Source organism: Opisthorchis viverrini (assembly GCF_000715545.1).
Source record: "Opisthorchis viverrini unplaced genomic scaffold opera_v5_202, whole genome shotgun sequence".
NCBI classification, from domain to species: domain Eukaryota; kingdom Metazoa; phylum Platyhelminthes; class Trematoda; order Opisthorchiida; family Opisthorchiidae; genus Opisthorchis; species Opisthorchis viverrini.
Genome location: NW_008751858.1, coordinates 625968 through 638658, shown reverse-complemented (window position 1 = coordinate 638658; position 12691 = coordinate 625968). Strand labels below are relative to the sequence as shown.

The 12691-nt window shown below is 46.6% G+C and overlaps 2 protein-coding genes across 2 annotated transcripts in view; one reads left to right on the top strand and one right to left on the bottom strand.

Moving 5' to 3' along the window:
• Positions 1-4055: 4055 nt before the first annotated feature.
• On the bottom strand, positions 4056-8537 carry T265_08110 (hypothetical protein; the record flags this gene model as incomplete). Its single annotated transcript, XM_009173817.1, has 5 exons — positions 4056-4216; positions 5856-6028; positions 6404-6630; positions 8159-8377; positions 8403-8537. 5 exons carry the CDS (start codon positions 8535-8537, stop codon positions 4056-4058), a joined length of 915 nt encoding a protein of 304 aa, XP_009172081.1.
• A 1806-nt stretch (positions 8538-10343) lies between these two features.
• Positions 10344-12691, top strand: part of T265_14476 (hypothetical protein) — a gene marked incomplete at both ends in the record, with an annotated part of 7161 nt that continues 4813 nt past the window's right edge. The window contains 3 exons of the mRNA XM_009173825.1: positions 10344-10500; positions 10541-10739; positions 10775-11057. Coding sequence (XP_009172089.1) covers positions 10344-10500; positions 10541-10739; positions 10775-11057 — 639 coding nt within the window. The remainder of the gene's footprint in view (positions 10501-10540; positions 10740-10774; positions 11058-12691) is intronic.

The window sequence follows — 12691 nt, the reverse complement described above, 5'->3', positions numbered from 1 at the left end:
TGGCAGAGGAGTATGAAGGAGATCACGAAACGCTTGGGTGCTGTCGGTGCTACTCGCCTTCCAGGATGGGGACCGCGTGATCCTCACTGTGCCTGGTTGGAGACACTACAAGATATGGCTGCCAACCGATGTCAGTGGCGTTCTTGTTGTCAGTTTCTATCCAGATTGCCTGAGTGAATGTCTGGAGGTGTAGGCACCTCGGAATAATTGTGTTAAGCTAGCACGAAGTCCCTCCCCCATTCACCTTTATTCTTTTCTTTACAATAAGGCTCCCAAATAAGTCATGGCTGTACGGCAGTGAAGCATCGGTGTTGAACACTGATGTCATGCTGTCAATGAGGATGATCATCAGAGAAGGACAATATTCCTTCCCCTGTAACTCAGCTTTGCCAAAGAAGTGAAATCCAGTACAAATTCGACCTAGAAACTGCAAACGGAGCTCTTTTATGGATTTCCTGAATTTAAAGGCCAGGCTCAGAACCACCGGTGATGGACGAAGCACCCGTTCGACTGAAACGGTGGTGGCTATATGAACTTACCATAGTGCAACGCAACAGGACGTACCCGATCACCACACCTCGACCCAAAGCAGTCACCTTGACATGGTGGTTAGGCTTGAGCTATGCAAAAACCCCGCTAGTTACATCGGCTAAAACTTCGTTCCAAAAGTTGCAAACATGCTTGGAAGGCCAAAGAGGAGCATTAAGACTAAGAACAGCGAAGCCTCGTGCCATGAGTAATCGTCCTACAAGGCGGTCTTGGGGTAAAGTCTTCTGCGATAGAAATGTGAATGCTTTAAGGTGTTTCCCTCAGGCGGCTAGCATGTTCATATCGAATAAAGCAGTGATGCTACTTTCCTCTGAGGAAGAACGAGTTAGAAAAGATCAGCCCTAGAATCCACACACTTCGCTTGCCCAATGGTTGGCTGTGACCGCCCCCTTATCATTCAATACGGTTGAAATATTTTGAAGAGTCCGGTGTTGCTGAAAAGGCGCCTACTGTGCGCTGTTGCACTGGGAGTAATGCTCTACTCCCTGCGCCCTCGGGTTGGGCCAAAACCTTGCAGTCCAGCACGTCAGATTACTTAGTCATTCGCTCTGGGAACGGTTCTCAAAGAAACCCCTACTTCCTGCCGCATCGCGGGTCACACTTTTGAGTCGGAGGTTAGAGGCAGTGTCCCCGAACAAAATCTTACATCCTCCCACTGCCTTTTGGGTCAGAGTTTTGAGTCGAAGACTCATGTGGTGTACCAAAACTCTCTCTCGGCTCGGGTAACCGAGAAGTATCATTTGACCGCAAGGTTCTTTGTCCACCCTGCACCACACAAACAGAATTTGCTGGGCCATTTAATTGCCAGTTATCTGAAGAATGTGCTTTATGCACCCACTACCTATCAACAATAAACAAAACAATGCCTTTCTGAATCTGTGAAATCCTCACATACGAGCTTCCAACGTCCCTACTCTATGTCAAATTGGAAAACAGGTAGTCCTCGCTGAGACCTTATACTTTCTTAAAACTGATTCATGCTGTGTCCGCAAAACAAGCATACCACACAAGCGTAGCTGTGCATCTCAAAACGCAACGGACGGACCCAGCCCTTTTAAATTTTCTCCCCATGTATGTCCAGTTCTGCAGAAGTGACGACTAATGTAATATACGACGTGAAAGTTGAACTCAGCCCAAAAGCCGAGCGCGCTTTTCTGGGTTGGATCCCAGTGAACAGCCGTTTTTGCGCCATACGGTTATCCAGCCTAGTCAAGCTCAGTGCCTTTCGACATAAAAATCGGTGACTGTTAGTAGTGTCGCCGTATGCCCCAACGGACTGCAGTCCTGACGCTGAGAAGGATACTTACCATCGAGATCTATACGGGCTTATTCGTCGAGCAATAAGCGCTGACTTTGAGATTGTTGCGGGCGATATAAATGCCCAAGTCGGTCGTGTGAGTTCCTTGGAATCACATCTGGGTGGTCGATTTGGAGTCCGTGCTCGTCTCACAGACGACAGAGGGCGACTCCTCCAGTTTGTGCTGATCATGAACCGTTTATGGCCAGTACGAACTTTCGGTATAAACGTTTGCATCGCGTAATCTGGAGTCCACCAACTACAAATCAATCGTGGACCCGATTAGATCACGTACCCATCAGCCACCGGTGGGGGATCATAATTCGAAACTGCCGTTCCTTCTTGGGCACGCAACTTGGTATGAGCACGTCTGACAGTTTGTTTCCCTTCAGGCCCTCGGAACTCAACAAGGAGCATTCCATCTTCGAAGAGCTACCATAGCTCAACAGCATCTATCGGAGCTAGCTCAGCTCTGTACAGTAAAACAGTACTGTACTGGTAGTGAGCTATGCTAGTCGCTGTCTGTCTGCTGTGCTACCTGTCCGACGCTGATATAATCGAATGACCACTGGATATTGTCAAGATAGCTGATCCTGGTTGATATCAGAAAGTACACAACGCAGGAAACGAGTACGACGGCGCACGCAAATCCTTAAAACACCAAATAGTGAGGAGTCTGAGGAGAGACCGGGTGTTCTAGTGGACATGGAAGGCTCGGGAAACGGAGATGACTTTTGCTACCGGAAACAACCATGCCTTATATCAACTAATTTGATTCACTGGCCGTACAAAAATAACGGTCTGTGTAAGTGGCAGGTGAAAAGATGCTTCACTGATTCACTCGCAAAAAGGTTCGACGGGAAAGTGAGCCGAATCGTTCGAAGAGCAGCGAAATATACTGGTTTGCATACCAGTTTAGTTTTTTATGGGAGAATCACCTGGAACCCATCTGAATCTCTTGTCTATGATGTCCCTAACTCTAGCCGCCCAGGCTCATGTCAGTGGGAACAAACTGGAACAGGTGTACCAGACCAACCGGATGAGCCCAGAGAAGGGCGAAACCGGTCGTGAGCTGTCGGAGAGTTTCCAGCAACCTTATTAGTAGTGTTTCACGTCTATACTTCAGGTTAGCTGTCATCCTGCAACCTAGACTATGGGTAGTGCGTAAGAGTGAACGGAGTGTAAACCTTCATCGTCCGTCGGATGAAGAAATAAAGTACGAACTATTCGTACTGAAACGTGAGAAGGCACCAGGACCAGACGGTTTCTATCCAGCCCTCTGAAGAAGGCAGAGAATCCCTTTGACCCTGTTGACAACGCTTATTGGTGCCGTATGAGACAGAGAGAAAGTTCATCCAGAATGCGTCATGTCAACAAGTACTCCTGTGTTCCAAAAAGAGCGCTCGGACGCCGCGTAAAACCACCGTGGCATCGAAGATGCTCTTTGGTCTTATCCTTCAAGGGTTGACTAAACATAGGGAGAGACAGATCCATGAAATCCAAGCTGGGCCTCTTCCTGCAAGAAGACGCATCGACCATGTTTTCACACCAACAGATTCATGAATAGTGGCACTGTTTCCAGCTCTCGAAAATGGTTGTCTTCCTTGACTTGGAAGCTGTCTGACTCTATGGGCGGTCAGACACTATGGCAATGTTTGTAGAGCAAATTATTATCCCCCCCTTAAGGCGCTATACGCCAACTCCCGCAGATATGTGAAGGTCTACGAGAACCTCTATCCCGAGATGGCTCGATGGTTAGACTAGAAGGTCCATGTTTCGAACACGACACCTGCATCTGGACTTTCCCTGTCCAGGCTTGAGCAACCTGACAGTATCCCATCCCTCGTGCTTTCCTCGGGTGGCCTCGCAGCTGGACACCGAATGCCTAACGATTTTTCTCGTTCATCTTATCAAGTGGTTTCAGGCAAGGCTGTCCTCTATCATCTTTTCTCTTCATCTTCGTCATTAATACAATCATGTCTTTGGGGCCGAAGTTCTTCAGGGGCATTCGCTCATAGATATTGAGTACGTTCTCGGTCCCGAATCGCATTATTATTGGGCAAAACATGGATAGTTTCGATTTTTGGGGCCATCTAGCTGTGAACATGTGACATGCTTTCAAGATGACAGTTTTTTGTGCTCAAGCTGGATTCGGTCAGGCACATTGTATATTAGAATCCGGTGACGGCATTCCATTCGCTGACAAATCTCAGAGGAAATCGTATCCATAAGAATTGATGCTTTTCAGGATTTTATGGATCGCATGTTGCATCAGGAAACGCGCGATGGGCTGTATGCAAACGGTCTCTGAGATTTTCCAAGTCTGTCTGAACCTGAGGTCCTTTTGATAGCGGCAAGAGAACAGAGTTGCTGAGTGGAGCAGGCTAAGAGATATCAGTTAGTACTACTGGACAGTCTGAGATTACTCAGCGCTCTGCCGACCGGACTCGGAAAGTGAAGGGGTTGGGAGTTGAGTCTTTTGGCTATGAGGCGCTACTTTAGACACAGGGGATAGATGATGGGGGATTCAGGGTCTAACAATCACTAAATGAGGAAGACAGGATTGGTAACAAGTAAGCGGCCTTAGCGCATCAGGTGCAAACGAACTTTGAAAGTTTTTTTCAGGAAAAACTCCAACCGGGTACTGAAAATCACAGCAGAGTTTGTTCGCAAACGCAAGCACAGGAGCTAGCATTCAGTGTCTTAGTGGGATGCCCCCAGTTCACGAGGGTGCTACTGCAGTTTACTGTTGACTGGTCACAAGTTATTGTGAGGACGGTAGACCGGTTGCTTTTTAGCTACAGGGTTTGAGTACCACAAAGCGGAAAAGGAGTGAAGTAGGATGTTATGAGACAGGTCTTGTGAGACTGATACTGACTAGCTTAGGCGTCGAGGAAGCCGGAAGCCATGGCGAGTGAGCTATTGAAGGGACGCTTTAAGTAAGTAATCAACGAATATAAAAATTGGGCTGTAGATGGGCTTGGGTCCAAAAAGATAGTTTGAAACCTTACTAGTGCAAATGTGGAGTCCAACTGCTGGAACTAGAGTATTGGATTGCCGTCGCGAAGAAGCGGGATGAGGTTAGGCAGAGCATTTGCCGCTTGCGTCCTGGGCTACGAAATGCTATATAAGAATGCCTTTTAGTGTCTCAGACGACAATGGAGCAATAATCAACATGGAGGGGCAAAACCCGGGGGAATGTCGGAAGTAAAACTCATGCTACTCAAATTCGGCACTTAGAAGGTGCGCCGAAATGTAACCTGGTAAGAACATAACAATGTGAGAGCTTACCCATTTAGTGATGCACGTTCCCCCTGTTAGTTGCAAGGTTTTTGGTCAACTGAGGAGGTCACGCTAATTGCAATCCACTAAGTCATGGCAAGAGATACGATCACTTCGCACACCGATTGCTTGAAGAAGAATGCGAAATACAGCAGTGGTATATATATGTACTCAGCCGACAGCGATGAAAAAATTGCACAGAAAATCAAGCAGACTGCCAGCGGATAGCAAAGGTTAGCCAGGAAATATTGAGACTTGGCGCGCATCGTAGCATAACGCGCGGACCAACTACAGTTCTCGTTTGTTTTTGCTGTTTGGGAATCGCAATCACATCCGAGTGACCTCAGTTTATGAATAGATTCCCGTTTATCGATGGATATTAAATGACAAGAATGGGTAAACTTTTGATGTTGCGCACACACTGAAGTTTGGTGGCAGCATCGTCATGGGCCCCACATTCAAACCTCTGGTGAGCGTTTTTGGGCAGCATTGTAGTTGTGCGGGTCCCTGTCAAAACGTTGGGATCTAGGAAGTTAACATAGCTCTCAAGACATTTAAATTTTTATGAGTTAGAGTTGACGGTTGTTTTAGGTGTTTTAAGGACTACTTCAGTAAACCTTAACACTTGAAAGGCAGACTCCATTCGTCCTAAATAACAATACTTCAGCTGTATCATTGTTTTGGTTGTTTTAGGTGTTTTAAGGACTACTTCAGTAAACCTTAACACTTGAAAGGCAGACTCCATTCGTCCTAAATAACAATACTTCAGCTGTATCATTGTTTTGCTGCCTAACTGCCATGCCACCAGAAGGAAGAGGAAGGACTAGGATAATGCCAGGTTGCCCAAGCCTAGACAGGAGGAAGTCGAGAGGTAGATGCCGAGTTCGAGCCACGGACCTTCTGGTCGGTAAATTGGCGCTCTAACCACCGAGCCATCTCGCCCCCTCAATCGTTTTAATCGTCGAGAACACACCGAAATAGGAAAACAAATATGTTGTGGGGCTATCTAATTCGAACTCTCGTCACAAAAGTGGTATACATAAGCATCTTCAGCCCAAAAGAAAAATTGATGAACCGATGCATGTAATGCAGTCCCCAAAATCCGATGTCTTAACCGCATCTGAGATGTTGCTTATACCAAAATGGTAGATTTGGGAGCTGCCATTTCAAGCCATCATGTTTTTATACAGCTCGAAGTAATCTTCATGGAGGCGTAGCACGCCTCAGTGAGTAGCTAGGTGGGGGCGAGATGGCCCAATTGGTAAGAGCACCAACTTACTGATCAGAAGGTCTGTGGATTCGAACCCGACCTCTGCCTCTCGACTTCCCCTGTCTACGCTTGGGCAACCTGGCACTGTCCCAACCCTCGTGCTTCCTTCCGGTGGCACTGCGGTTATGCACCGAAAGAGTGCTACAGCTGAATGAGTGGCTTGTAACACACTACCCGTAAAGTGCAAGCAGTGTGGGGATAAAACACCGGAACCCTTGTTGTCCACCCCTACCTATGAAACCCGGATCCATAATGAATACACTCCGCGGAGTCTGTTGTGATGAAAGCCACTTAGACATTTTTGGGCTGTTTCAACTGGTCTACATCAGGAGCATTCCAAGCAACTCCTGTTGTTAAAACCGAATTATTGGGAAAAAAAGTCCCGCAACTGATGGGTAGCAATCGAACCATCGCATCTAGACCTATCACTTGCGAGCCACTCGGAAAAATTTTAATATTTAAAGACGACGTCTGTGCTTCGGGAAAGCGTCACACCATCAATAAGGTTGTCAGCTGGTCAGGAAGGGAAAATATCCCAAGGGAGGAATACATACAAAACCCATGGAAACCCGACCCATCGGGAACAAGGAGAGAGGCCATAGAGATTGAAGTGTTTGGGACACGGGCAAAAATCTGCGAAAGTATGTTACCCTTAAGAAGGCCAGAATTGCTGTCGGAGTACCCGGTCGGTAAACAAACCGTTGTGTGGCTTCCAGAGGCTGTGGAAAAGATCTGTCACTCATCTCGCTCGTAAGAACTATTAGAGGTTCAAAATGTCGGAATGGGACGATTGCCGCAGAGCAAACACTGAATTATCAGAAACTTATGCGACAGACGCGCCCCCTGCCCAATTATGTGCCCCGCAGGACAAGAGGTGGAACACTATGTCTTTTTATCTGGAAACCGACACTCCTTTCAAAAAACACTGTTACCCAGGTCAACGAGCGGGCTGCTTGATGTGCACAAAAGATATCCAAATGTGTACTTTTTATGCCGGAGACCAATCTAAGGGATTGATGGCCTCCATTCCCGGGTTCTGGAATGGTTGACTCCAGTGATGCCACGAATTTCCGGCGAATTTCCACAAGATGGTGACTAGCGGTGAAATACCGGAAATCTGTGTACCGTCAAAGCACTTCACAAAGACCAGTCCTGGATACCCATTTACTTGCTAGCGCATCTTACAACTGTCTTAACAAGGTTTGGGTAGAAATTTTGAAGAACATTTTAAGAGCACTTGATGCAGTGAAACTCGCTATCGTCTGAACGCCATGAATTTGACCTTAATAAGGATTTTCCCAAGTTGTCACTGGCATCATCATCGACAGCATGACATCAGTGTTCAACACTGATGCTTCACTGCTGTACAACCATGAGTTATTTGAAAGCCTTATTGTAAAGAAAAGAGTAAAGGTGGACGGGGAAGGGACTGGCAGGAGAAGCATGAACAGTCACGTGAGGTAAGCCGCAGCAAACTGAATTAATTTCGTCTGACCTTGCAAATTTGTTACCATTACATATATCCTTGGAAATAGCGGATTACAGACTCGAAAAATGACTCTGTCGATGATACTGGACTATTACGGACCGACAGTAGGTGATACTAGTCAACGACACTCTTCTCAGCTTGGAAACCCGCATCAAGTAGTTTGTATTAATGCGGGTGACCTGCTCAAACCTCTGGAATCCAACTACACCAGGTACGCAAACGAGTTGCGGACATGGCGGCACCACGTGGGCTTAGGTAGTGGACTGCCTACTAAGGCTAAAACGTATGAGATCACCACTGGTGACGGGAAAGTCAATCGAACGTACCAACCATCTGGGGACTTTATTGAAACAACCACTGTTACCAAGGGCTTTTGCGGAATATCGTAAAACTTCGAAAGGCGTAACCATACGGAAAATGTGAGACCCTTGTTTTCGGAGTGTAGTAACGGTACTTTCCTCAGCTTACTTCTCGGTCTGAGCCTCCCAAGCTAGGGTTCACGTCAAAACAACCACCAAAGGTGCACAAGGTCTATTACCGCCCAAAACGAAGTCAAGAACAGTTGTACAGCGCTTCGTATATATAGCGTAAGCGGTTATAACTTTCTGGAATTTCCGACGCGTTCTGGATGCGACATTGGCAACCGGCATTTGGCCAATACTGGGTCATGATTGGCTGTTGGGTCCAGATTGTTGACCAATCAGATCTCACCTTGATGCCGGACCGGCAAGCGTCCTGAATTCTGGGCCAACCTCAAGCGGGCCAGGCTTCTCGGCCGTAGCAGCGCCTAAAGACGTGCCGTATAGTGGGATCCGCGTGGATTCCTGTCTAACACGGAGGCCACGCACACTCGCAGACCGGTCCATCTCAGCAGTCAAGCTTATGCTTTCTACACATATAAGTTCACCGCTGGAGTACGCCGGTCTCGATATTCATACCTGCACAGTGGGTGAGATGAGTGATCTCGAACGGTTTTGATGAGAATGGTACCTCGGGCACGATTTTTCAGTTACGGGCAAAGGCCCAGTGCAGTGGTCCCTATATCGTGCCTTGCAAAAGAAAACGAAGAGGTAATTTCATGTCGCACAAGGTCTTTCGAATCCATCAGTATCTAGTCTCCAGGCATATGTTGGAATTGGTGGCTAACAATAATCTGTGGTGACACAGACTCAAGCTAGAAATGACCTGAGAAGACAGACTTCTAGGTTAATGCGGGTCGATAACCCAACCCACTTTCTACGCTGTGCTAGAAACAGACTCCCAAGTTCTATTCAGACCGCAGCTGGCACCTGCTTCAGTGCCGCCCATCGATTACGCACTACATGAATGTCGGCCAAGGTTAACCGGTCGACAGGGCAGTAAGAGGTGCTCATTAGACTAACCAGCGATTGCATGAGTGAAGCTGAATGAAAACAATCTATGGACGTAACACGCCACTCATATGGCTACTGGAAACTCCTCGACAGCCCATGACCGGTGCACCCTTCTTGGGGCTGATCAGATAGGCGTAGTCCCCAAGCTTTTTTCAAACTTATGTTTCAATTGTACACGGATTGCACGGAATTCGGAAAATACACTCATTCGCATACCAATTTGGTTTTCACAGGTGATTCACTCGAATCCAAGCTAACCCTTAGTTTTGATGTTTTTTCTTCAACCGAATGTGCTGCACCAGGCCGTTCAATGTTTCCGTTCGAGTATTCACATGAAATAGCGGCCGCTACTTTGCAGGTGCCTTTACTGGTTTCGCACGCTTTAGCATCACCTGTGCCCACCAGCACAAAGTACACGGAAGGTTTTTTCCTTCGTTCCCATATCGTGATAACTCGGTTTTTCGTTGATTGGACAGCGTCTTGTGGATTCCGGAGCTTTTGTCAGAGCGCTGCCTCTATTGGTGACACCTAGTTGCGCGAATTTGGGTTGGGAGTCAATCGATATCCCTGAAAGAGAGCTTTAAAGTGTACTGGAAGCACCACTATGGAAATTAGGAAGCATTCTGTACGCATGTCAAGCGCCCACCAGAAGACCGTTGTACTTTATGTGCTTAATATGAATGGTTTGCCATGTTGCTATCCATGGTGATAAAGGTGACAACTGTACGACTGTAACGGTCCTGGAGTCACCTAACTGGATTGAGCTAAATTGAATAAGTGACCTTTATTTGTGTAAATAATGGGCTAAATATGGAATATAGAAGGGGTCTCGGATACGAAGCGCCGTAGGTTGCCTGGGAATCCAAGTTACGTAATCCTTTTGGTGCATCGCTATCATGCAATTCATGGGGGACACGTTACTAAGGCATAGATAAGGGATCCCGAAAAATTCACTCCTGAACACCAGCCAGCCATCTTCCATCAGGCACTCGCAATTCCCCGATGGGCTACCTTGGAGAGTTGCTTGATTTCTTTTCCATGTTCGAACCAATATAAGTTTCCCTATCTTTTTCCAGTTTTTCTATGGTTTCTGTCAGGAAGTTTATTGATATCGGAGCGAATCTCACTGATAAAGTCTTTCGTGGATTATACCGGGGTCGTCAACATCATGAAGATGATTTTCAGATCGTCTTGTCAAGAGCTTTCAATGCCGGAATCGATAAAATTATCGTCACATCAGGTAGCATTGCCTTTGTCCACATCGTCTTCCTTTCATCAAGGTTCGCTATCAGATTCTGAAGATGGTCTAGCGCTTACACGAACAGATGAACGTTTGTATGCCACCGCCGGATGTCATCCAACACGCTGTCAAGAATTCGAGCCGAATCCCGAACAATATCTTTCTAATCTTAGAGACCTGATCCTCAGAAATCGGGACAAAATCGTTGCTGTCGGTGAATGCGGACTGGACTATGACAGGTAAATCACATTTCGGGCGTCGATCGTATGCTCAGGGAAGAATTTTGCCCAGCTGCAATTCAACGGGAACATTTTGCTGCTCAGCTCCGTCTGGCAAGCGAAGTTGACCTCCCACTGTTTCTGCACTGTCGAGCTGCTCATGATGATTTGGTCAAGATCCTGGCGATGGCCAAAGAAATGCATTTCAATGGGCATCGCCCCCTTCGGGGTGTTGTACACACATTCGATGGTACCTTGTCCGATGCAGAGCGTATATTGGCTCTTGGTCTCTACCTTGGCTTGAATGGTTGCAGTCTGAAAACGGAGGAAAACTTGCAGGTTGGTTTCTATGTCCATCAAACATTACTACTAATTCATCAGTACCATTCTAATTTCTAAGTATGCTGATCAGTATAAACGGATATAAGTTTTCTGCTATACCATCTCTTTGAAAACATCCTTTTGACACAATTCAGTTTTCCCCTATTGCGAAAACAGCGCTACGAAATAAACTTTTTTCAACAACTCATTAAATGATCTACACCGAATATTTTGTTCTTAGTTTGGCTACCAGTTACAAAGGCTCTGTGTAAGACTTTGTGACTAACATCGTGAACCAATAATGACCGGTACTTCCGCCTGTAAACGAAGATGCCGTCGCGATAGATACTAGTATGTGTGTAGTACAGACGAAAACCCACCGAAATGTCTTAGCGCACCGAACGCTCCAATGTGTTGTCACCATAATGGTGCCAGAATTGGCTTCAGTGGTCATCACAGTTTCGGCTGAATCAAGTCGACTCGTGTGAACTTACAGAACGTCATTCGGAGGCATTCTGGGCTTAGCGTATCAGTAACGCAGTTCCATATCAATCTAAAGCAAATACCGTCAAGCTCAACCGTAGCCCTGCCTTAATGCCCCGGATATTCGAGAGCGTAAATCCACAGCGGTGTCAGAGGTGACATTTTGTGACCGTCCAAGCTGCCTTACATTGATGGTCACGCATGTGTCTAGGGTGCGCCTTATGTGTGGTTTGGGCCACCAAAGAACCTTTTGCGTACGCTGTGAGTATCAACTGTTTATTTGTGTCCACCACCATAAACTAAGGTGGCCATAAGTAGTCCTCCATGAGTATGTTCTGGATTAGTCATCAGGCTGAACGTTGTTTTTCACTGCTGTCATAAATGTGTTCTAAATACGCTGCATTATATTGCAGACTTTAGTTTTGAACCTTGGTCTAAAGTATCTCACCATTTTTCATTTATCCATCTACAAACCACCCACACTAGCACTCCGGACCTTCCGGAATGTTGAACGTATAACGCTGTACAAACCTAGCTGAATGATTGCTAGTGCTAACTGGTCACATGGCTGTGACTAGGATGCGTGACGCGGGCCCCGAGGTGTCCTTTGGGCACACTGATAGCTTAACTGTTCGGTTGTTCCCACTTAAGTCGGCACCTGCAAGTCACCAGTTGGGCATGCTGATGGCTCTGGAACGCCCTCTCCTTCTTTTCACCCTCTGGTGCTATTCCCTTGGATTTATACCAGGTACAAAGTTTTCAGGTGAATGCACGTCCGACTCAGCTCAAACCTCATGTAGATCTCCACAGTTCGGTGCAACAGACTAATCCAGAAAACGGTGCCAACCTGCCATTTATGTGTTATTTAGCCCACTGGTTAACTACTTGAAATAAGCTCATAAATTCCTTTACAATACGACAGATTTCTCTAAGTGGGTCGTTAATTTTTCTCACTATTTAGAGTTATCGTTGCTAAAGTCTTAATAGAATTCGCCGCCTCTGGCCGAACAATACAGAAGTTTCTAATATGTTCGGTGTTATGGTCAAATTCCCTTTCCAAACCATTGACCAATGTATGCCGTCACGAAGAGACTGGACCTTACCGTGGTGTGACGGTTTGCGCACCTCAGCGATCCATTGAGCTATACTGGAGAGTGTCCCGCGACACT